This window comes from Trichomonas vaginalis, chromosome III, assembly GCF_026262505.1.
Source record: "Trichomonas vaginalis G3 chromosome III, whole genome shotgun sequence".
NCBI classification, from domain to species: domain Eukaryota; phylum Parabasalia; order Trichomonadida; family Trichomonadidae; genus Trichomonas; species Trichomonas vaginalis.
Window position 1 is genome coordinate 5,468,969 of NC_067205.1, and position 25,662 is coordinate 5,494,630.

Below are 25,662 nucleotides of genomic sequence, written 5' to 3' on the forward strand. Positions count from 1 at the left end.
GTTTGGGAAACCACTCCCCGAAGAAATGAAAAACAACCCTGACTTAGAGAAAGACTATATATTTAATAGTTTAGTCAAAAGAGACAAACAAGAAAGAATGCCAGGCTTCAAACTTAAGAAAGGTGACAAAGTAAAAATAGAAATACCTAAACGCGACCCATATGAAAATACTATTGACTATGACAACAATGGGAACTCGACAGGTACTCACATTCGTGTTCGTAAAAATAGAAGAAAGTATACAAGAGAATATTATGAAGTTTTAGGCAAACATGGCAAAATGTACAGACTGCAAGCAGAAGATAAAACTACTATTGTCAGACCTCGTTTCAAACTTGTCAAAGTTCAAGGTGGTATACTTTCAAAAACAGTTCCTAACAAATATAAGACAACTCCTGACGAATATGCTAAAGAAGTTGAAAATGACGACTAAGCAATTCTATACCATGCGTAAACTGTCATGTAAGGTGGCATGTAGTCTTTACTTTGTCCCGTTGTTTGTGTATATCCTGAAACGCGATGTGTATGGTTTCCTCCTACCTCAGTGTTACTCCAGTAACAATTTATAGCAAACTTAACGTCCTCTTTAACATCATATCCTTTACCTTTTGTCATTCCTGACCAATCCCAAAATCTATGACTATGCAAACCTGCTTCAGATGTACTTAAATTTATGTAGTGACTGTGCGCAGGTAAATTTGCACCTGAAATCGTTTTACTTCCGCCTGTTTCCTTTGAAGAGTTTGCACAATACAAAAACCTGTCGACTATTTGAGTCCAAGTTCCAAAACCAAGTACTACTTCTGGTTTGGTAGAGTTCATTGACGTGTAAATAGAACCTATAGGATATAGTGTTTGAAGTATTTCTGTCTTTAACGTTTGAAGCTCTGTTTTGTCAGCTTTCTTATCTAACTCATCGTTAACATATGTTTTGTCAGCTTTCTTATCTAACTCATCGTTAACATATGTTTTGTCAGCTTTGTTGTCATATAAATCTTGAGCAGTGAATTTAACTTTGTTTTCATCCTCCATGACATAGACATTTCTACATCTAATGTATTTCATCGTCGTTATGTCATCCTCCGATGTTAAACCTTGTGGAAAGTTAGGAGGTTTCCAATTTAATACATCCCCAGTTTCTTCAACCGTTCCTTCAATATTTTCTATACCAACAGTTGCGAAGAAATCGTGTGTATGTCCAACGTCACTTTTCTTGTTTAAGGTTTCTTGTAAGTTTGTAATATTTGCAATGGTATGTGTATGAGTCTTTTTAGAATATTCTTTGTCAGCTCTTGTCACTTCACTTGACATTTTATTGTCAACATATGTTTTATCCGCTTTGTCATCTAACATTTCTTGAAGTTCATCTACGTCATAGATGTTATGTGTATGATGTTTTTGTGGGTATGTTCTATCTGTCCATGCGAGAATATAGTCTCTTGTTGCATCTACATACTCTTTGTCAGCTTTGTTGTCAATATCTGCTTTCAAAAGAAGTTCATCTATAGGTTTCTCGTTTAAAGTTCTTTTTGTTGGATTTATACAAACAGTATGGTTCTTACTGTCTTGAAACAGAAACTCGTCTGTCATTGGGTTTATCGTCAGTTTTAAGTTTCCTTCTTTCAATGACTCAGATATCTTAGAATAGTTTGAAAAGTTTGTTGTGTTCTTATTTAGAGCTTGCAAAATGAGTTGTCGGTTGTGTTGTATTTCTCTCATAGACGCTGTTTCTTTCGACATTTTTATTCTAGATAAAATATGCTTTCAATAGAAAAAGAAAATTCAAGAGTTGCTACAACTAAACCATTAGATGAACTTTTTACGAATGTCGGTCAAAAGTTTGAGACAGAGACCGTAAAGCATGAAGGCTATCGTTTTGACTACCCGTTAAGATGGTTAAGAGACCCATCCGTCACAAAAGCTATTGGCTTTCGTAGAATGAAGTTCATTTCAGAAGCCATACATGGTTTCCCATTTACGGTCGCTTTTGAAATTCGATACTATAACAAAGAAAAACGTACGTATGAGAAATTTGAACAGGGAAAACTTTTACAAGTGAATTTGCTTGTAAACTTAGAAACAACTCTTCAAGCTTTTCAAGAAAAAATAAACGATATCTATATCGAATATGCAAACCAGTTTAACATTGACGAAGGAGAGTACCATCTCGATATTTTATATGACAGGAAAAATGCAACTGTTAAAATCAATAGAATAGAAGACCTTGGAGAAAACGTTTATATTTCTACAAAATATAACAACTTGGCATGGTATAGATTTTTGAGGATGTTAAATCAGCCTGCAGCATATCCAGTACACCCAGACTTTTATGAAGTCGAAAACCCTAATGGAACATATGAAAATGTTTTCGACTCAGATGCTATTATAGTTCATGCTTCATTTTCTGGCGCACAAAACTCTTTTTTATGCTTGGCAAATGACTTTTACGAAAAACCTACAAAGCTATATGAACCGCCGAGTGGAAGTATTTCAGACTTTCAAGTATGGTTTACTACAGATGGAAGAAAGAGAATAATTCCATTATACCACGCGTTTTACTTAGAACTTAGTCTCATATACAACTACTATCGAACGGTAAAAATATAATTTTAATACGGTTGAGGTGTTGGATTTGGTTGCCAACTAGACTGTGGTGCAGGTTCAGGCTGTTGTATAACAGGAGCTTGTTCTTCTGGTTCAGGGTCTTTAGGTATAATACCAACGAACTGACCTACTCTTTTACCAATATTTTTGACACCGTTCCAAATTCCTCTTCCGACAGATTTTATTCCATTCCATATACCTCTTCCAACATTTCGAAAGAAGTTTCCTATCTTACTGAAGAAACCCATTTTACTATATGTAAAAATCTAATGTCCGCCTAGTCTCCTACGTTTCCTGTTGAGTTCCATTGCATTCTTTAACTGGAGCTCATACATTCTGTTTCTCCTCTGGTAGAAAACATACTCTGGGTCAACTCCTGTGTTCGCGTCATCTGCATAAAGTTGTTTATATCCCACTTCAGGGTTTGTATAAAACTCTTTCCATCTCATATTTGCATACCATGGTGGTAAGCCTAACGCAGCGTCATTTGACATGGCAGTTTGCATTTGTACATCTGTTGGCACTTGACCATAGTTTGCCATTGCAGTTTGTATTCTAACTTCATTTGGAATATTCTCTGGGTTTGGTTGTCCAGGTTGCTGTGCATTCGCTAAGTTCTGTGCGTCCATTTAATATTAGATAAAAATATCTCTTACGAGTACATATACTGAACATTTGCAGGCATTGGTTCATCTTCATATTCTCTGTACTTTTCTGCCACGTCAAATAAGTAAATGACACAATGGAAAAAACCTAAAACAAGTAGTCCTATTTCAAACCACATTTACTTACTAGTAAAATTTCTTTGTTATGACTTCTTCGTAAAGACTTTGTTGAGATTTCTTCGTAAAGACTTTGTTGAGATTTCTTCGTAAAGACTTTGTTGAGATTTCATCGTAAATGACCCAAAAATATATTTTAGGTGAAGAGGTGAGATTTCACCTCTTTTTTCACCTCATTTCTCACCTCTTGAATTTTCATGAATTTCTTCGTAAAGACTTTGTTAAGACTTCTTCATCTAATTTCTCATGAACTTTCTTGTCTATGTTTTGTTGAGATTTCTTCGTAAAGACTTTGTTGAGATTTCTTCGTAAAGACTTTGTTGAGATTTCTTCGTAAATGACCCTAGTAGTATATTTTTGGTGTAAATTTCATGAAAATTCAAGAGGGTGAGAAAAGAGGTGAAAAAACAGGTGAGATTTCACCTCTTCACCTAAACATTATTTTTGGTGTAAAATTCTGAGTAAAATGACAGATGGAACACATACTTTTTCAGTAAGTACATATGGGGTAGAAAAGAGGGTAGAAAACGGGGTAGATATACCCTTCTACCCTAAAATATATTTTTGTCTGATTTACGCTCATTACGATGAAATCTTGACAAAGTCTTTACGATGAAATCTTGACAAAGTCTTTACGATGAAATTCATGAAAATTCAAGAGGTGAAAAATGAGGTGAAAAAACAGGTGAAATCTCACCTCTTCACCTAAAATATATTTTTATTGAATTCTGTATAATATTCTGAGTAATATGACAGATGTTTATATAACACTTTCTCCGGTTTATAGGACCTCTCTCATATTCTATCTTGTCATATCAAAACTCATAGTCATGTTTGTCCTCTAAGACTTCATTTATACTAAACATCTTCGGGGCTAGAGGGCACGAAGTGCCTGGAAGCCCCACTGCCTTTTTTTTTTTTTTTTTTTTTTTTTTATATTTCATATTTTTATCGATTTTTAAAGTTTTTGCGAAAAGTATTCAATTATTTTTGCTATTTGGTCGGGTAAATGTCAGATTTGCGACATTTTCTGATATGATATTCAGATTCTACGTTGATAATAATGCTTATAGAACCCTCTTGCTATTGTGTCAAAATTGCGAAACCGATAGCAAAAATATCTCGCAATATCAAAATTGAGATATTGGGTGAATTATGCATTATAGAGATTCAAAATCTGATTTGTGAAAACATCTCATCAGTTTCTAGCTAATTCAAAAATCTTTACTATCTTATTCGATTAAAATGAAAAGGGAATAGTTTCATTATGCTTTAAATGACAGCCTTATAATATAATCATAGTTTTCGCTCAATATGCAGCATTTTTTTTTCGAAATCTATGGTCAATATCCTAAATACTGATTGCTTTGCATTCATATCTCTTACATTTTCTATACCCACATCACTATTCATTGCTATTCCTATCTTTTTCATTTTTGTTTGTTTCTCATAATTTCTCAAAAAACATGATAACTTGATATTTGTAAATATCATACTTTATAACGTAAATAAGAACTTGACCTATTAAGAAAAGCAGTAATGAAAAGAAAATCTGAAATTCATAGTAGTATATGAGTGCGGGTTGTGTGACCTTTTTTGTAATCGTAAGAATTCTCACATAATTGAATGATTTTTGAACATACTTCTGAATAGCAGATTTTAAAAATTTATGAATAATTTATAAAAAGTTTTTATTCCTACAATTCCTATATTACCATTAATAAAAAGAATATATTTTTGCATAGATTCCAAATATGGTGTCAATTTTTTTAAAAAATCTTGAATTCAATGAGTTATATCAAAAATAAAATTCTTGAATAGAGTAAAAAAATTTAAATAATTTATTTAAATATTTTCTTCTGACATTTATGAATAATTTATTTTTTTAATTCGTAAGAAAATGAGTGGATCAAGATTCGTAACCGTCAATCAATTAATGGATGCTCTTTCACCAATTCTTGAAAATGTTAAACAAGTAGATGTTTATTTCGATGATTATGTAGAAAGTTTATATTATAAAGGTAAGTTTAATATTAAACCCATTGCTTTTGCATTTGATAATAAATTAATTGAAAATGCAAAAATTTGGGAATTAATTCCAGATATTGAATTTATAACAAATATTAAGGATAAATGGTTCAAACGAATTCCAACCACAAAAGTTCTTTGTAAATTAATGATCAAAACTGAGGAAAAAGAATTTCATGAATTTACATATCATCCATGTAAAATTTTAGAACTTGGTAACGAAAAACTTCAGAAAAAATTAAACGATAGACTTTCAAATGATCGTATTGAAAAAATAAATAAACTAGCAGAAGTTGCATTTAATAATGAAATATTTGATGAATATAACCTTGAACTCAGTGATGAACTTTAAGTCTTGGACTTTAAGGACCCGGGCTCAACGAGTCATGATTTATGAAATCAATTATTTGATTCATTCTTTCTTCAATAATTTCTATTCTTTTTGTTAAATCATCAATTTTCATTAATGAGGTGATTCTTGATTGAGGAATAGATTTTAAACTAACAACACCTTTTATTTTTGAAATTTTGAATCCATCAACTTTAAACATTTTATTCAATTTACATGTTGTCAATTCTTCAAATAATTTTTTATTATTAGCATAATAGTCATTAAATTCTTCAACAGATGAAAAAATTTTTGTTTCAGTAATGGGTTTAACAATGTTTATTTTTTGTTGAACATTTACACTTTCATTTATTTCCTCCTCTGTTTCATTTATTTTTAAAATCGGTTTCATTTATCATTAAATAAAAATTAGAATATAAGTGATGAAATATATTTTTTAATTAATATTAAATCAGAAATGGCTGCAGGATTCTTTAAAAAGTTATGGGAAGGAATTAAGAAAGCTGCAAGTTGGGTTCATCAGAAAATAATAAAACCCATTGCAAACTTTTTGGCACCAGTAGCGAAAACGGCAGGAACTATCATAGGTGGAGTATTAGGTGCTAAAGCAGGTAATCCAGCGATGGGAGCACAAGCAGGTAACGCAGTTGGTGGAATTGCTGAAGGAATACTTAATAAAATAGGAGGAAAGTAGTGGAAAAATAAATATTATTTTTATCTCAATATCGGTTGTAGTCGACGATAAACTTTATCTCCTTTATTTAATACTTCCCTTACTGGAACATTAGGTGCTATTTGTTCTGCAACGTCACTAATTGCTTCTTTATTCTTAAATATCCAATTTGCTCCCTTCTTCATTGTTTCCCAAACTTTATGCGCTCCTCTTTTTACTTTATCCCATAACTTTTTAAAGAATCCTGCAGCCATAGTTGATTATTTCATTAAAATTAAAAATTCATTTTCATCTTTTAATTTTGATTTTTTTATTTCATCATAAATGACGACTAACTATTTGGTGCCAAACACTAAACCGATTAATGGAAATGTATTTCATTCATTCGAAAAGATAAATGAAATATTCGCAAAGAATGACGGTAGAAGATATTATAGAGAACTTGAAAGTTCATGCTATGACTCTGATACTCCATATTTTGATGATAAACAAACTCATTTAAGAATTACAAATCCGGCTCATGATGTGAACCAATTAGGTGACACATATATTAAACGCAAAGTTAAAGCAACTCTAGTTTCAAATAAAGCTTTCACATGTGATGCCGCTTTTAAATGCATGCGTTTATTCGTTGGTTACAAATCATCAAATCAAAGCTTTAAACAATTAGAAGTAGAAACCGAAAGAGGTGATGCCGGTTATCTTCAGATGGATTGCGCCCGTGAATCTTTCGCATTTGCAACATATAAACCAAAATCAGAAAGGAAAGTTAAAAAGTTTGTTCATTCGTTATATAATAATGTTCAAAAATATGATAACTCAGTATGTGGTAAATATATTGACCCTTCAGAAGTTTTCAAGAAAGCAAATGAAGAAGTTGATGTCACTTTTGATATGATTATTCCGGTAAATGATTTGTTAGCATTTCAGGCGTTCGATGATTATCCCAAATCATTTGGTGAAATCATTTTGAAATATTATGTTTTCAGGGATACTTTGGTATTTTGCCAGGTTGACCCGTTAAGAGTTGCTGATTTACAAAATTACGTTTATGAAAAGATAACTGATGAAAATTATGAAAAGATTATGAATCATGTTTATAAATATGATCGCAAATTCCAACAAATCGGACTTCCTGCAAAATTAATTACAAGCTTAGCCGCTACATCTGCTGACGCAACAGTTGAAGACGTTATTATTTCATGCACAAAGATGGAAGTTTTAGAGGATAAATGCATTACACCAGGATACGGTTTAATTGAAGAATCATTAAAGCAATACCACGTTTATTCAGTAAGGAAGATCCATTCATGATTCCAGCTCAACATATTGACGTTCGTTCACTAAATGGAGGTTGCATCACTCCTGAAGGTATCAGCTCTGATTTCTCATACGCTCTTCATAATGTTACAGATGTTGTGTTAACATTTCCGAAGAATGCAATGCAAAGAACGGTTTTAGAAAATCCAATGCTTCGAGGTCTTCAGGTCACTATAGATTCCAGAAACTTCCCCGATCAAGCGATGACCACAATGGGTGACATATTCTTTACACGTATGCTTCAAGCTTCAGATTTAGATGGAGTGAATGAATGCACAGAAGAATACGAGGACTCATTAACTAGACCACTGAATGCAGATGATGGCACACCATTAGCTAGAACATGGAAAGACCAAACTTCATTCTTATGCACTATTCCAGTTCAACGTGATGGAGCGGGTATATTCTTTGATGGATTAGAAACTTTCAACTCACAAGTTACAGTACAAGTGAAAGCTTATCCAATCATTCAGGGTGAAAATGACACTTACTGTTCAAAGGTGACAAATCCTCCTCAGGTTTGGTTTACTAGGACTACATATTGGACATGGACACCGGATGAAGGTTTGAAATATCATCCAACAGGTACACCACCACAGTATAGAAGTTCATATGATGAAATATTGATGAATAGAAATGTATAAAATTATAAATTTATTTTTGATTAAATGGATTTCAATTCTGAAGAATTAGCAGGAGTATATAATACCTACATAGATGATATGATTAATGAAGCATTGAGTGATAATAGAAATGCTCTATCTAAGGAAAAATTAATGAAAATTCCATATTCTGAATGTTACTTAAATTCAATCACTGCAGCAATTGGTAAACAAAATAAAGGTAAAACATTAACGATATTAAAACAAATTATCATTATTGCTAACACTTCACCTTATTCTCATGTGTTAATTTATATCAACCGTTCTGGTTCACCTTCAGATGATACATTTGAATCATTAAAGCATTTAATAAAAATTCCAATTATTTATTTATCACAAGAAGAAGCGGAAGATTATTTAAAAAACTTTTTAATGTATAAAGAGTTATATAATACAATCAAGAAGCAAGGATTAGAGGATAAAATTATTGATAAACAAAGGGATGAATTATTTGAAACACTTTCTATTTCAAATTTTGATAAAGAATTTTTGCATTCACTAATTTTTCTAGATGATGCCGTGAAATCAAAACTAATAACTAATGAGAAATCATATTTTAATCAATTATTAACTCAATGTCGACACATTCAGTGTTCATTCTTTATGGCTGTTCAATACTTTAAAGCATTAAGCACAAACATTAAATCAAACCTGTCCACCCTTTTCATTTTCAGTGGTTTTAGTCGTCAACAGTTGAACGTTATGCTTTATCAAGTGAATTTACCAATGAGCATTAATGAACTTTACACACAATATCAGCAATTAGGTGAACATGGAAAAATAATAGTTGATTTAAATAAAGGTTCCATTAAATTCGAATAACTTTTTTATAATTAATTTTTATTTTTTATTTATAATTAAACATGACAGAAATTGCAAATCTTCTACAGGTTCCATTAAAACAAGGAACAAACAAAAAGGGTGCATATAATAGAACTATGAAAGTTCCAGACGGAATGAAAGAATTAGTCCACATTGTTGCCGGTCTTCAAAAGGATGTTAAACAAATGAGAAACGTTTTAACATTACCAGAAGCTCAAGCATATGCCAAACGTCATGGACCAAATTGGGAAGCACATGAAGCAGACATTACAGGACCAAATGGAAAGCCTGATGGAATAAATGAAGTCTTTGTTACTGATGGTCAAGGAAATATTAAAGTCATAAATGGGTATAAATTAACAATGACGGATTATCCTAAACGTAAAGCATATAATGAACGTTATCCTATGCAATTTGATGAAAATGGAAAAGCTGTTAAACAATACATTGGAGAAGGTGAACATGGTCCAATTATTCATACCGTCATAATCCATATTCTTATTTCAATGAAGAATTAAATGCTATTGAAGAGGGACCGGATGGATTACCACGATATGTTAATCAGTTTGATGGTCAATATGCAAATTTGAGACCTGAAATTCCAGCTAAGAAATTCTTTAAAGTTGCTTTATTCGATCCAGTGTTCAATGAACAGAAAGAAGCAATGAAAGCAGAATTTAAACCAATTCAAGTGGCAAGAATTTCTTCATCTTCACTTTCAGAAGCGTTCAAGGAATTGATAAAGAAACCACTTTATTCTCAACAAGGTTATAACTTTGATTTAATTAAAGAAAGTGATAGACGTAAATTAGAAAAATCGGATGGTTTTAAGAATGCATGTAATGAAATGATTAAAGATATTGTAAATGATAAAATAAGACTGGAAGAAACTCAAACCATTATCAATAACATAATTGGTGCAGTTACAAAGAAAGTATAAGCAAACAAGGATGAACCTTGGGATATTACCGTAACAACTAAATAAAACTTTAAATATATTTTTCTTTTTTTTATTCAATTATAAATGAGAAGACGTTTCACAAGTCAAAAGAACACAAACGCAAAAGCAGAGATTACGGTTGGTTATAATGTAAATGATGATAAATCACGAATTATTCAAAATGTTAAAGTTAATGTTAGTCCTGAATTAACAAGGTCAGCAACTCAACCAAATTTATTAACTCGTGACTTACCAAAGAAAGAGGAGGAGGAGCAAAATAAAGAAGATGAACCCGGTAAAGAACCTGTTGAAATTCCCACTTATCCAACATACCCAGCACCACTTGATAACCCATATAAAATAGACATTAATTCTGAATTAATGAAAATATATCGCGATATCATAACTGATAATTATGATTCAATAATAAATTTAATTGACCAATCCGGTTTAATTATTTTACCTTATGAATCATTAATTCACATTATCGCCATTCTTTGTGATGTTCAAGATTCAGACGTGAAGATTCAATTTTTCATAGATGATGAGGTTTCATGCTGCGGAACAGTTGCAAAAATAAATCCTATAAAGGATATTAGCACAATTAAGATATCAAAGAACGGAACAACAACTGAACTTCATTTAACTTATAATGATATTTATAATAAAATAGTTGATGAATATAAAATATCACTTGAAAAATTCTTTGTTAAGGCTATTTAATATTCAAGCATTAACATTATCGAATAATAATCCTTTGAATCATAATCAATAATAATTGACCTTTCACCAGTTTCTATCGTTTGTTTTATTTCTTTTTGTTCCCCACTATCCGGATCAGTCATTGTAATTGTTTTTGTTATAGTATCTGCTTTATCTTTAACTTCAATCTTTTTTCCATCGGGATATTTAAACCAAAATTCCAAAAATTCGATATTGTCAATCTGTTCATATTTTAATCTATCAATTACATTTTTAATACCATCTGAAAATCTTATGAAATGGTCATTATATGGGTTTGATTGAACTAAATTTGAATGAGGTGAAATATAACCTGATGATGAATATGACATCGACTCATATTTTCTGAAAACACTTAAATTGATTCTTAAACGTTGAACTTCTTCATCTTTATTTGATTTCACGACATTGCAATAACAACACATTAACTGACAATTTTCTTTAGTATGTGGTTTTTCATTATCAATTCTATCCAATGTTGGTTTATTTGCATATGTAAACGCTTTACCACACATTTTACATTTAGATGAAAGGATTAAATCGTGAAAATATTGATAGTCATCCATTGAAACATTATTTTTGGTATCTCTTTTCACCTTTTCATCTTGTTTCTTATATGATTCAATTTTATATTTCCAATACTTTTTCGTTAATTCAAAACTTGATTCCACATTTTCTTCTTCTGGATATGTTTCGTTAGGATTGAAGTTCTTATATGCTAACGCGTAACGAATCATTGAAGCATTCGATGATAAAGAAAGATTATGAAGCATGTCAATTTTATAAACAAATGTTTCTTCAATAATTTTATCAATTGGGTCAATCATAATTTCAACGTCTTTATTGCAATAATGAATAAAATATTCTAATCTATTCTCAAAATTTTTAGCATCATTGAGATATATTTGATAATCACTATCTGATATAGTTTCTTGAGTTAATGCTGAATAAAATGAATCTTGAGTGAATGGTTCCACTTTATATAATTCATCTTCGTAATTCTCCCATGTGATGAATTGATAAGGGAAAAAGGATTTAACACGTGTTTTATTGTTTCCGAAATCTTGAGTGAATTGGTCTAATGTTCCACCCGCTATATAATTTCTGATGTCAATAAATCGCAATTCATATGGAACGTTTGTTTTCTTTACAATGATTTGCTTAAATTGTGAAGAAGAACCCAGCATTGATTTTATCTTCCATTTTGCAGTATTTAAATCACGAAGAATTAAATTTAAATCAAACTTTCCCGAATTAAAACCTATGATATTCACTTTATTGAATTCCTCATCTAGAAGTTCTTTAAATGCTTCCTTCTGTTTCTCATTTAATGTATTCATTAATTCTTCATATTGTTCAATATTTGATTTAGCAACTAATGAACAGGTTGAAAATAAAAATTCAATCCAATCAGAGATGAACGAATCACTTGATGTTAAGCAAAAATTCCTTGTATATGTTTTATCGTTTAATTTAACCGTTGATGATACCATAAATGGTTTTAAGTAAGCGTTCAAAGTTGCACATTCAGAAAGTAGAAGTTCTTCTTTAGTCTCTAATGTTTCGAAGTCAAAAGTAATATAATATCTTGTCGGTTGATAATATTCCTGCAAATTATGTGCTAATAACCATTGATATATCTTCTGTTTCGTAATATGTGGTGCATATGGTTGTTGTGTGTTTTGCAATTGAACGTCTTGAATTAATCTTCCATTATTTTCTTTACATTTCTCACAATGTTTTAAAAATCTTCTTTGGTTTTTCCTTTCTGGATCATCACGGATAGAATATACTTCTTCTTTGCAAAAGGAGCAAACTTTATATCCTGTGAGTGCTTCAACGTCTGTTATTCTGTCAGCGTGAAGTTTTCCACATGGACTCTGTGTTAATAAAATATTTACTGTTTCAAATTCTGGATCTATCATTATTGATTCCACTAATGGAAAGTCTACCTTATTTATGTCCACGTCTTCTGGTTGAGGGTCACAATAATAGAAATCAATATTAACGTTTAACATTCTTGCTAATCTCTCACTTTCTGATGAAATGTCAAATCCTTCATATGCATCTATGGCTTCATTTAAATAACTTCTACGAGTTTTAGGATTCACACCATCAGGAATGTTATAGAAGCGTTTAAATAACCTTCTACCTTCTGCTCTAATTTGATTATCATTCATTTTAGCCGTTCCGTTTTTGTTCATTTATGTAAGAATAAAAATTAAAAAATAAAGTTTATTTTTTTAAAGTCTGAGACTCAGAGAGTCCAGGGCTAAAGTCCATAAAATGAATTAAGAACACATAAATTTTTATCATCTGCGACATGACGAATACATTTTAATTTACTCAAGAATGTGTACCCTGATACATTAAATCTAATTCCTGTCTTATTTAATTTCACAACTTTGAAAAGGAATGTGTGAATAGCTATGAAATGATGACGAGATGATTTATGTGTTGCTTCCATTTTTTCTGAAATAAATGAATAAATATAATGTTTATAAGTTTTCATATCTTTTATGTTCTTAATAACGAATGGAATAGATCTTTCCACTTCGTCCTCCTTCGGAGCTGTTCTTTCATATGAAACATCAACGGTATCTTCAACAATGAAACCACAATCGCATAAAATTTTATATGTACCAATTGTTTCTTTTGATATTTTATCTAACAAATCAAAAACTTTATCAACACCTGTACATTTATTTAAATAATAATTTGTGTAAATATCATGGTCTTCTTTCTTAATCGTATTTGTTGCATATGTCACGTTTTTCAGTGCTTTTTTGAATTTTTCAGAATCAAGAGGAGGTGAAAGTAATATACATGGATAATCTCCATCGTCAATAAATTGTAACTTATGTTTATGAATAAATTTTGTGCCTTCTTCTGAAAGTGTTTCGTCAATATCACCATCTAATAAATTTTTAGTAGATTCCAAAAAGTAATTTTTATATCTTTCCTCATGTGATTTTTGAACTTCTGATTCTGAAGCTGGGATATTCATTAAATCCTCTACTTCATTTTCAGCATTTCTTAATTCTTTAATTTTTTCATCTATTTCATCTCTTAATTGTTCCAATTTCTCAATCTCATCGTTATAATATTCATCTTGTTTAATTTTTTCTTCAAAATATTCAGGAGGTGTTTCAAGGCTCTCTGAGCCCAGGTCCTCTGGACCATAAAGAGGAATATTCTCCTGTTTTTCAACTTTTTTGGGATATAAATATCTCATTATAGCCTTTTTAGTAATTGGTCCGTTATATTTAAATTCATTCAACAATCTGGAAAACTCTTTCACATTCTGCATATATGTTGGATAAGAACCGTCTCCAAAATTTTCTAAAATATTTTCTAATTCTGAATTAGTGAACTTTAAAGATTTCAATGAATTAGTTGTTATACTCATTTATTATAAAATAAAAGATAAAAAATATTTTTGATTAATAAGGAATTAATTTCATTTTATGTCTTATAATGTGCGCATATGTATTTAAAAGGCATTCATTGAATTGCTTTTCAATCTCTTTCTTTTTTTCATCTTCGAATATTATATCATTTTCATGTTCGAAGCTTGTAAGTTTGTTATCTTCAAATATTATATTAGTTTCATATATCAAATTATGATATCGGTCATATTCTTTTAAGTGATAAATAAATACAAAATTTACGGTTCCTTTAATTTTAAATTCAAAATTAATTTTACAACAGCTTTGTGGATCAATTAGTAAATCAATCAAATAATGTTCAAAATCAGATATTATTCTTTTTCCATACATTTTATATTAAATAAAAAATTGACACCATATTTGGAATCTATGCAAAAATATATTCTTTTTATTAATGGTAATATAGGAATTGTAGGAATAAAAATTTTTTATAAATTATTCATAAATTTTTAAAATCTGCTATTCAGAAGTATGTTCAAAAATCATTCAATTATGTGAGAATTCTTACGATTACAAAAAAGGTCACACAACCCGCACTCATATACTACTATTCATAAAAATTACAAGTTTCTGATGACAATTAGCTTAATTAAACCAGGTACAAGATTATATAATTGTATTTTCTATCCAATTATCCATATAATATCTTATCCAGAAAAAATAACATGATCAATACCAAATGATTTTTTAACTAGTAAATAAAGTATTTTCTTTACACACACATTGTATATCATAGTTTTTTTTTGGTTTCGCAAAACATCCAAAAACAAATATGCTATAAAAGTGACAATTTTAGCAAAACGAAACCCTTAACGGTAGTGTTTACTAATAGATGAATAGTATATAAATTCTATTAAAATGGATTTGATCCAAAAAATATAAAACCAAAAATAATTGTTATAATTTAAATGAAGAAGTAATTTAAAACGATTTTATTTATGATCAAATTTTATATATTTTTTTGGATCAAATCCATTTTAATAGAATTTATATACTATTCATCTATTAGTAAACACTACCGTATATTATTTTTTAAGCTATCTTATTTTTTGAACTTTTATTCAAATCTTTGGTCGCAAGAAGAATTGCATGATAAATAAAAACATTTAATCAAAGTCAATTTTATTTTTCATATTCAAATGGACTGAGTGTTAACATTTAACATTTTTTGCTAATTGTCGTCAAAAATTAGGCGTAAAGCAAAAATTGATATTTCATATGGTTTTATGATAGATAAGCATTATATTCCCACTCATTATATTCGTAAATTTTGAGGTTTATCCTTCGCTTTTAAGATCATTGAATTTGATTTTTATATAAAATAGTTATATATTAGAAAATAATATGAGTTTATGTGATATTATTTTTCAGAAGATTTCATTCTATATGCCTATGAAAAGTACTCTCAAAACTAACTTTTCCCTAATTATAATTAAATCTAGAATATTGTATTATGCTTAGTATTATTTCATTTTTCTCATTCAATTTAGAATTTACAAATGTCAAAAAATTGAGAGCTGTCACTTTTGATGAATTTCTGTTTATTACATTGTTGAAATATCTTTTGTGTTATGGTGCATTCATCTAGATAATTGTTGGAAATTTTGTGGTAGACAAAAATTTGAAAAGTGGTGGAAAAAATTTACCTGTCTTATTTTTTCAAAATGACTGGTGTAGGTATTGATCTTGGTACTACATTTTCAAGTATTGCATTCTTCCTCGAAAACAAAAACCAACCAGATGTTGTTGTAATTGACGGCCAACGCTCAATTCCTTCTGTTGTTGGTTTTGTAAATGGAGAAACAATTATTGGTCAACTAGCTAAAACTCATAAAGCAGAATATGAAAACCAAGTTATTTATGATACAAAGAGAGCCTTAGGCAAAATGTACAATGATCCTGTGATCCAAGATGATAAAAAGTCATGGCCGTTCCAAATTTCAGCAGATGAGAATGGGTATGTTCAGTATGACATTTCTGATGATGGTAAGACCATTCATAAGACTCCAGAATCAATTGCCGCCTTACTTTTGAATTTTTTAATGCAAAAATTGAACATGACTCAAACACAAAAGGTACAACATGCTGTCATTACTGTTCCTACCAGCTTTTCACGCATCCAGAAAGAGAAAATCCAAATTGCAGCCAAAGCCGCAGAAATTCAAGTTGTTTCCTTCCTTCCTGAATCATCTGCCGCCGCCATTGCATATGGACTTCTTAACAACACCGAGCAGAAGCTTCTCATCTTCGATTTCGGTGGCGGTACACTTGATGTCTCTGTAATCGAAATCAACAAGAATAACGAAGTCAAAGAGCTCGCTACAGCCGGCGACTCCCATCTCGGTGGTCGTAACATCGACAACAAATTGGCTGAGTACATTTTCGGGAAATTAGCGGAAAGTGGCAAGGATTACAGGAATAACAAGAAGGTATTATCTATTGTTCAAGATGCCTGTGAAAGAGCGAAGATTGCTCTATCAAACAAAGGTACAATTCGTGCAGATATTTCTTTCAATTTTAATCAAGAGAGCTACTCATATACAATCACTCGAAAGAACTTTGAGAAGATCAACGACGACATTTTCGACAAAATTCTACCTCCAGTTGAAGAAGCCCTTCGAAAGGCAAATTTGACTAAAGATCAAATCACAGATATCCTTGCCGTCGGTGGTTCCTCTCATATCCCAATCGTTAGAGAAACTCTTTCCGACTTCTTCGACAAAGATCCACTAGATTCGGGAATAGTCACCGACGAAGCCATTGCTATTGGCGCTGCCATCTACTGCAAGACAAAGCTCAAGGAAGGAGATGCACCTCTCGATTCCGATTCAGAATTTCTCACAAAACTCTCTGAATCTAGTTCGGACGACGAAAATGACTTACCACCACCAAGACCAGCTCCGAACCCCGTCAACACTACTCCTGCCTTCGCAAAGCCTCCTCCTGCAAGACTTGGAGGACAAATCGCACTGAAAGTCGTCAACAAAGTTCCTCATACTATATATACAAGGGATGTGATGGATACTACGATGTTATATTTAAGAAAGGCAGCGATATGCCTGCTACAACGAATTTGAGCTATGGAATGGCATTTACAGATAATGGAGAAAGTTTCCATGTTTTGGAAGCAGTTACAATCGAAATATTCGAAGGAAATGATGATCCGAAGAATCCAGAGTATAACTTGATTAAGAGATACACATTCACTCTTCCTAAGGATGTCCAAGGAAAACAAGAAGCAACAAAGGAAACATACAACATAGATGCTGCAGGAAACCTTAGTGTAAACTTCAAATTCCAGTTGAGTGGAAAGGAATACAAAGGAAACGTGGAGAAAGATGCACTGTTCCACAACGATGAACAGTTCAGAAATATGATGCATGATGTAAATAGACTAATGAAGCAGGAAAAAATCAATTTGTAATTTATGAGTAAAAAAATTATTTTATTAATCTATGTATATTCATTTATATGCTCTTATATCATTATGGAGAGTATAGTAATAAAGATATATCAAACCAATTGATCTCTTCTATAAAATATTTTGATAATAACTTTTTAAATGTTTTTAAATGTATGGAAATGTGTGAATTGCTGCTTCTTATGAAGCTTATTAATATATATTGCTTGCATATAAAGTGTGTCTTTACGATATTCTCATGAGAACTAAAATTAATATAATTTATCACTGTATGAATGAATAATATTCTTCATTTGACAGTATAATGTGTGTCATGAAAGCATATATGCCCACATTCTTCTATTATTCATAAAAGTTATCTGAATTATATCATTTTAAGGGTATTTTTGATTTACTTTATAACTTTAATCGAGATAACTGTTCGAATTATCATTTTGGAATTCTTTGTGAAGCGTGTTTAACTAAAATGAAATCAGATCTAAGCAAGGTGTTTGATCATTGGTCGTTCTTGAGATTGGAACTCGACTAGCCTATTGATTTTAGTCTTTTAAGAAGAGCGTGAAAGTGAAAAAAATATTCCCTACATCATTCTTTCTGAAATTCTCAGAGAAATATCGGATCATTTATGCTATTTATCTGATCAAGATTGTATCTATAACCTCCAATTAATGTCATTTATTTTCAATTGACCTTGAAATAAGGCTAATTTTTTTTCAATAAAATTTTCAATGAAGTTGAGCACAATTTTACAAAAGAAAGCTCCAGGTACAACGGTTCGAGCCACTGCTCAACTCATTGAATGTATAGATAGTGTAGACAGAAACTTTCAGAATTGCACTGATTTGTTTCTTTCGAATAATTTGATAAAAGACATTTCCAAAATAGTGCAGTTCTATAATCTATCAAGATTAATGATAGAATTCAATCAAATAACACGCACAAATGATCTACAGCCTCTGAAAAAGCTTGCAAGACTCACTGAGTTAAAAATTTTAGGGAATCCGATATGCAACTATCCTTTATATGAATCATACTTGATATACTGGTGTAAGAGATTAACATCCTTAAACGGAAAGCAAGTAAATCGCGAACAAGAAAAAAAATGCTGTTTATGATATCGAAATTTCGAAAGATATTTACTATTCAACACTTGTTTTGCAAATACTTCATATCAAGTCCTTGAATTTGGATAAAGACAAAACAATTTCAAAAATTATTCAAATTCTCAACCAAAGCAAAGCAGAAACATTCAGAGATCAATTAGAATCGAAATCGCCTAAAGACATCAAACAGTACTTTGAATACGTAAAAAAGCTCGTAACTCAAGTCCAAAACCAAATTTCAAAAATTATTTCAGGATCAAACGAAGATTTTGCATATGATCATATCGACAACTTACCAATATTCGATGTAGCTCAAGATTTACAGTCATTATCCGAGATTTGTCAAAAACAAATCGTAATTGATTTAAATTTAATTGGAATCAACAATGACAAGCCATTTACTGAATCTCTACTTAAAGCTGCTCGCCAGAACAAAGGAGTTCTTACAATTCTTAACGATTTCATGAGAATTGCAAAACAATACCAAATCTTAAGTTCTCTTAAGAAGAAAAAGAAGGCAATAGTTAAGAATGCAAGAAAATTGTTCAGATACCACGTAGCAACAAAAGAAATCAATTTCAGAAAAATGAGACATAATATCAGGATGCAGACACATTTAGATCCATTAATTAGGGCCAAACTTGAGAAAGATCTTGATAAAAAGATCACCGATGCTCTGAAATACCATAAAACTAAAGTAATTTTTAATCCAAACGGATTATTAACAAAAGCGATCAGTAGAGAGAAAATACCGAATGATATAAAGATGCAAAGGCTTAAGAAGCGATTAGAGTTCTTAGAAGAGTTCAAAGCATGCGAAAACAGAGGATTATCTTTTGAAAAACAATTGAAGCAAGAAATCAAGTCACAACATAATGGTGATGATAGTTTACCAACTAATTCGGCTTACGATGACCTTCTTGGCCTTGGATCTCCAAGAAGAAGGGAAATTAAAAAGATTCCAAAGAGAAAAAGGAGTTCTCAAGTTATTGAAGCTCCTCTTAATCTTCTTGATCCAAACTTGGCACAGCCAGACCAAACACAGCAGATTCAAGACCTTGCATCAGAAGTTTTGAAAGGATTTACAGAATTTTCACAAGCATTGGAAAATCAAGTACCTTCAGTTCAACTTGGTCCCATTCCAAGGCGTTCGGAGAGGTCACACAGCTTTGTTCAAGGAAAACATAATTCATTGGACTCAAAAATCGAACATCATGTACAAAGGAAATGTCCTCTGCCTTCTGTACCTCAAATAAATACAAATACTGTCTCAAATTCGGATAGTTTGTCATCAACTTCATCATATGTCAGTAGTGATCAGTTTGTTAATGATTTCCTCAATAGCCCTAGGCCAGAAATCAAGAGAAGAAGAAAACAATTATCGAGTATCTCTTTGGAATCTCCTCCACCCGAAATCCTCACATAGAACTGATTTGCGATGCGTTTATTGAAATTCTAAGCTTGAGTAATTCATGTTTATGGTTTTGTAATTAGATTTTTACCAATTTTTCGAAGTTTTATTGATATTGTTGTTTTATTCATAAAATATTTGTAATTATAACCAAAGTTTATTTTAAATTCAAAATCTATTAACAATGAGGATATGTTTTCTGAAATAATATTCTTCCTAATGAAGTTTTACAATCAACCTCTCAAAAATGTAAGCTGAAAAAATAACGTCGTAATTTTGTTTGGTTCAGAATACTATAGAATATGATATTATTGCGAAATTTTGAATACAGTTTTTTGAGTGACCAATTTTCCCAATAATATGATCTATTAGTATTGTAGTTAGATAATCTATATGAAGTGTAATGTTTCAATTCATTCAATATAAAAAAAATTCTGAAAAGAAAACTGTAATCGATTCCTTTACATTTATATACTTATCAATAATTTTAATTTAAAAATATTGAATTTAACACAATTTATTTGAAAAGAAATTTTAAATAGTATATAATTCTCATTAAAATATGGTAAATATTACATCTTGACGTATAAACTATTCTATCAAATAATTGAGAGTGGTTATGAAAATTGCTAATTATACTATTATTATCCCGAAGCAAATGTCATTTTAATTTTTAAAAATCAACAAAAATGTAATCAATTTAAATTTCATCTTACAAAAGCATGTTTTGGGACTCGTTTCTCCGCAGCTTTTATGAGATATTTTATGAAATAAGGCTTCGTACATTCATCCCATATTGGGTCAGATGGATAAAGAAAATCATTATCATGCTTCAAATGGTGATTTTTACACTTGATTTTTGCAATCTGAACGATTTTTATGGTGAAGAGCTATCAACATTCAGGACACTAAACAATATTTTCCTATTCAGTCCATGGTTAGTACAAGATGACAATGCTTTGTTCATTTTATCGGTAAGTTTACTATTACATGGAATATTTATCGGCATTTTCTACATCTTTGCATTAAAATGTAAGCAGCATGTATTCATCAAAAAGGAAATACTTACTATTTCCGTGTTTTCATTGATGTAATTTTTCCATTGTTCCAATATGAACAATTCTTTCTTTTCTCTGAAGTTTTCATAAAGTTACTTGAACAACCAAGCATTTTCTTGACAATTGCACTCCTTCTTATGGGCTGTGAAGTTTGTATTTACGCATTGTATGATTACATGGCATCTATCTTCATAAGACCTTGTCTTTTCACAATAGAATCTATTATCGAGCGTTATTCCGGTGTAACTGACCAGATTTTCTATTGGTGCAAATTTTCTTCCTTATTCGTCCAAGTTTATCTTTCGAACAGGTACCATTACCTTGTAGAAATCATACTATACTGTTTGCTACTGTTTGCAATCATCTACGTGATCTGCGCAAGAGTTGGCCGAGGAATTCACGTAACGATCATTGGCGCATTGATGGAAGACGCTCCGTTGATTATACAACCATTAGTTCTTCTCTACCACCTGCATAGAAGATGGCCAATGGCTCCTCTTGTTGTATAATTATCTTGTTTTATCAAATACGTTATTTTTTACAAGATTTACACGCACGCGATATCCAGATACGCCACTGATATCTTCCATGAGAACAATCAGCTTCCTTGGTGGCTTCCAACAAATAATTCTCTTATTATGAGGATAAATGCACAAACAATTGGCAACATCGATGCCTTTGAAGAGTTCCTGAACGTAAGAGTCGATAATCATCCAGATGAATTGTTAGAAGTCGTAAGATTTTTGGGAATTTTCCCTTCTTACAGATCTCCCCTCATTTTTATATTATCGAAGTGGAATTCCCAAAACATATATTACGATTTCCAGGCTTATTCGTTCCTAACTTACCTCAGATCGATAAATGAAAGTCCGAACCCTTTATATACGGACATCCTTGATGATCTGCACAGAAGATATCTAGTTAATGTATCTTTGTACTGGCAGAATCGCGTAAATTCAAATTATTACCAAACATTTAAATCCGCAGTTAATGCAGGGATTTGCTACAAAGATTTGACATCGTATATACTGTATCTGATCAATATGTATCCATTAGATCCACAATTAAGGCAAACTTACGCAGAAATTTCTCTAATTGCGCTTGGAGAACCGAGTTTGTCCGCAGAATCAAGAAGATTGGCCGCAGCGTTACGTGATTCATCAAACATCGTTGATGATCCACTTCTGAAGAAGATTGGACCAATGTTTCCCATAGCAAATGAGATTTACTCAAATTCTCCAAAGAATTCTTCCAACGAACAAAGCAGCGGTGAATCCACAGCCAGTCTAAACAACATGCAGCAGTCACTGATGAGGTTCCACGTCGAGAAAACCGTGATTTTCAGGGAAGACGGAAGTCAAACGAGTCCTACAGCGATGTTCGTCCAAAAGAGCTTCAGATTGCAGCCAATGGGATTCGTATTGAGTTTGGTGCTGATTATTATGTGGTCAGTTAGTTTTGTGAAGTATTCTTCGAATAGAAAAAATTATATTTATCATAATTATGATTTTATCACTAATATCATATCAGATAGCATTGGATTGTCGAATAACCTCACAGCTGCTGTGTTTTGGCCCGGTTTCGTCGATTCTCTCAAAATTAATTTTTCAAATTTGTCAGAAAAAGAATGTTACTCGAAAATAGTTGGATTATACGAATCAGTATATGAATATGTTACATCTCTTCGCTTGGATTTCCTTGTAACTTCAAAAGTTCTTGTTTATTCAAACAAATTTTTGACAACACAAACGATAACTCATAATAATCGTTGTGAAGCACTTAATTCTATTGTTATGAGCTCATACAATTTCTCTGCTTCAATTTTGGACGATTTACAGCATAAAAACGATTATTTAGTGAATCTTTCATCAAACATCAACTCAAAATTGGAAGGATTGTTCCATTGTGACAGGTTCATGCTGTTAATGTTGTTCTACGCTCTAATTGGTGTTGTTATCAAGTGTTTCTTGTTTAATTTTGTTATTAAATACGGTGAAAAGTGACTTACCTAAGAAAGCCATGGAATTTTTGGGATCTAAAGAGAGACTTGGACTGTTACTTCTCAAGAGATCGATAGAAAGTTGGGATTTGTTCAGAGCAATCTTTCCTATTGAAAAAGGAAACGGAAATGTATTAGAAGAAATGGAAAACAAGAAGAAACCGAGGATGAGAGTTGCAAAATATCCATCAGAAACTGTAATCAAGGCTTCAAATCAAAGTCATCATATAGATTTAAAGGATTCGAAGCTTGCAATCTCGTTTATAGGTGTTGATGATATTCTTAGACCATCAGTCTTTGGTTTAATGAGTCCGTTTATTAGTACTTCTTCAACATCTCAAATTTCTAGTTCAGATATGTCTGAAGGATTCGAATTTTCTACTGGCGGAACACCTTTTAGTGCTGTAAGCAGTGCAAATAATAGTGAAAAAGATATTGTTATTCAAAAAGAAAGTTTAAATGGTTTAGAATTGGTTTCTTCAGCTGAAGAAATGACAAAGAAGAGCCAATTATGTCCTTTGTATTCTATAACGATTACTTCTGTATTGCCATGGTCCGTTCTACTTCTTCTTTTACTTGCTGCTCAAATTATCACTCTTCAAAGGAATATATTGATTTCTACTAAGACGAACATGATCTCTGAGAATTATATGAACTTGAATTCAATGCTTTCTTCTATAAAAAGCGCTTTGGAGCCGGAAAATATTTCTTATTTCGATTTTACGCTGACAAAAACATTGTCAGACTACTCGAGAGGCTTAGAAAGGTTGTATTCAGTAGCATGCAACTTACAAGGCCCGCCATTAAGTAGTTACGTCGCATTTATGATTAATGCAGTCTTATTCTTTTGGTTGGTCATGTACAGTATTATCCAATACGAGAAGAGTATTGTTAAAGGAATCAGCTCGCTCTTCCATTTCCCTTACGGATATTTAGACGATTACTTTAAGCCACATGATAATCCTCCAAAGGAAAAGTTGTCCGAAAAGATCATAGAAGTCAGCATATTCGAAGACAATGGATATATCAGTGACATTTCCCACAATTGCCAGCAATTGATCGGATTAAATCCTCTGGAAGTTATCGGCAGAAAATTCAATGACTTGTTCCCCGAGGAATATTTAAACGTTCGCTCATTCAATTGTGTGAACAAGAAAACTAAGAAATTTATATCGAGTTCATTCAATAGCGGTCATATTTTGAAGACAGCACTACTCGATGAGACTTTAATTGCTACTTCGGCAACAAATTACCTTGCGCAATTGACAGAACATATTCCATTATTATTTGCCAAGAATTTGTGTGATAAAGGTACTCATCAGTATAAATATGATGATGCTATTGTTATTGTTGCCTATTTCGATTCCAAAGACTACAAAACTAACACTGATCACTTGTTTTCTGCTGCTCATCATATGTTACAGTGCTATACAACAGTGTCAGTGCTCGGATGCAACGGATCTTACATGGTTTTCGTATGTACTGACAAGGATAAGTCAATTCCAATAACATTAGTCAGAGATTTCGTAAATGAATCGAAACCATTGATCACAAGAACCAGAGAATCAACACAAAGAGTATTATTATCAGTAGTAATGTCCAAACAGTCTCTATCTGCTAATTTAAGCAACGATGGAGAATTACATCTTTCTCTCGACTGCAAACGCAGAGATGTCATGAAGGAAATAGCTCTTGCAGTTGAACCTTGCTCATTTGTAGTTATTGATGAATGTAGCAAGTTGTACGGTGCAAATTTAGTTGAAGAAACAGAAATAATGCCTGGAGTGATGGGAAGAAAGATTCCATTCTCTTCCATAGACAAATTAGTCCAAGCATTATAATGTTTTATATGTATTTGTTATGTTTTTTTATAAATTATGTTATGTATTGTTTTATTTTTATTGATTTTTATAATTTAACTACCAAACAATGACTATGCAACAATAGATCATCTCTATTTCAAATATCTTAAAGTCTGAAACCTAAATTTCAACAAAACATCAAAGCAATTTTCGAAAAAATGACCGGATTCTGCATAAATAAATTGGAAAATCAAAATAAAAACATGACGTCATATTATATTTTCTCTATGAAATCATTTTAATAGGTATTGGTAAATCTAGAGGGTGTCCAACCAAAATAACCTTAAAATGAATTTTACCTTTTTGAGTTTTTCTTCATATTCAGAGGAAGTAGAGAAAAGTTTAAACGGTAAATACATGCGAATGCATATCAGCATTATGCTCGAGCTGGATTTGTATATTTTTCTTTTCGTAATTTGAATAAATTCGAAAAATACT

The 25,662-nt window shown here is 31.4% G+C and overlaps 9 protein-coding genes and 1 pseudogene across 10 annotated transcripts, besides 2 other annotated features; 7 read left to right on the forward strand and 3 right to left on the reverse strand.

Annotated features, from left to right (window-relative positions):
* Window positions 1-14,700: part of a mobile genetic element that runs on past the window's edge.
* On the reverse strand, window positions 430-1,740 carry TVAGG3_0646890 (phage tail repeat-like family; the record flags this gene model as incomplete). The annotated part of the gene is made up of 1 exon (XM_051241485.1): window positions 430-1,740. The coding sequence occupies one exon, from the start codon at window positions 1,738-1,740 to the stop codon at window positions 430-432; it is 1,311 nt and encodes a 436-aa protein (XP_051088072.1).
* Window positions 1,759-2,507, forward strand: TVAGG3_0646900 (uncharacterized protein; the record flags this gene model as incomplete). The annotated part of the gene is made up of 1 exon (XM_051241486.1): window positions 1,759-2,507. A coding segment is annotated over one exon (749 nt), but the record flags the coding sequence as incomplete, so codon positions are not given.
* On the reverse strand, window positions 2,610-2,852 carry TVAGG3_0646910 (serine threonine-protein phosphatase family; the record flags this gene model as incomplete). The annotated part of the gene is made up of 1 exon (XM_051241487.1): window positions 2,610-2,852. One exon carries the CDS (start codon window positions 2,850-2,852, stop codon window positions 2,610-2,612), a length of 243 nt encoding a protein of 80 aa, XP_051088074.1.
* Window positions 6,221-6,457, forward strand: TVAGG3_0646920 (N-acetylmuramoyl-l-alanine amidase family; the record flags this gene model as incomplete). The annotated part of the gene is made up of 1 exon (XM_001294487.1): window positions 6,221-6,457. One exon carries the CDS (start codon window positions 6,221-6,223, stop codon window positions 6,455-6,457), a length of 237 nt encoding a protein of 78 aa, XP_001294488.1.
* TVAGG3_0646930 (uncharacterized protein) lies at window positions 6,761-7,499 on the forward strand (the record flags this gene model as incomplete). Its single annotated transcript, XM_051241488.1, has 1 exon — window positions 6,761-7,499. A coding segment is annotated over one exon (739 nt), but the record flags the coding sequence as incomplete, so codon positions are not given.
* On the forward strand, window positions 7,768-8,400 carry TVAGG3_0646940 (uncharacterized protein; the record flags this gene model as incomplete). The annotated part of the gene is made up of 1 exon (XM_051241489.1): window positions 7,768-8,400. A coding segment is annotated over one exon (633 nt), but the record flags the coding sequence as incomplete, so codon positions are not given.
* TVAGG3_0646950 (uncharacterized protein) lies at window positions 9,282-9,758 on the forward strand (the record flags this gene model as incomplete). Its single annotated transcript, XM_051241490.1, has 1 exon — window positions 9,282-9,758. One exon carries the CDS (start codon window positions 9,282-9,284, stop codon window positions 9,756-9,758), a length of 477 nt encoding a protein of 158 aa, XP_051088077.1.
* Window positions 13,697-14,330, reverse strand: TVAGG3_0646960 (uncharacterized protein; the record flags this gene model as incomplete). The annotated part of the gene is made up of 1 exon (XM_051241491.1): window positions 13,697-14,330. A coding segment is annotated over one exon (634 nt), but the record flags the coding sequence as incomplete, so codon positions are not given.
* A 1,180-nt stretch (window positions 14,701-15,880) lies between the features above and the next one.
* Window positions 15,881-15,917: a mobile genetic element.
* Window positions 15,918-16,014: 97 nt separating this feature from the next.
* On the forward strand, window positions 16,015-17,877 carry TVAGG3_0646980 (annotated as a pseudogene). The gene has a single exon: window positions 16,035-17,794. A coding segment is annotated over exon 1 (1,760 nt).
* Window positions 17,878-21,020: 3,143 nt separating this feature from the next.
* On the forward strand, window positions 21,021-25,426 carry TVAGG3_0646990 (uncharacterized protein; the record flags this gene model as incomplete). Its single annotated transcript, XM_051241492.1, has 1 exon — window positions 21,501-21,872. One exon carries the CDS (start codon window positions 21,501-21,503, stop codon window positions 21,870-21,872), a length of 372 nt encoding a protein of 123 aa, XP_051088079.1.
* Between the last annotated feature and the right edge of the window lie 236 nt (window positions 25,427-25,662).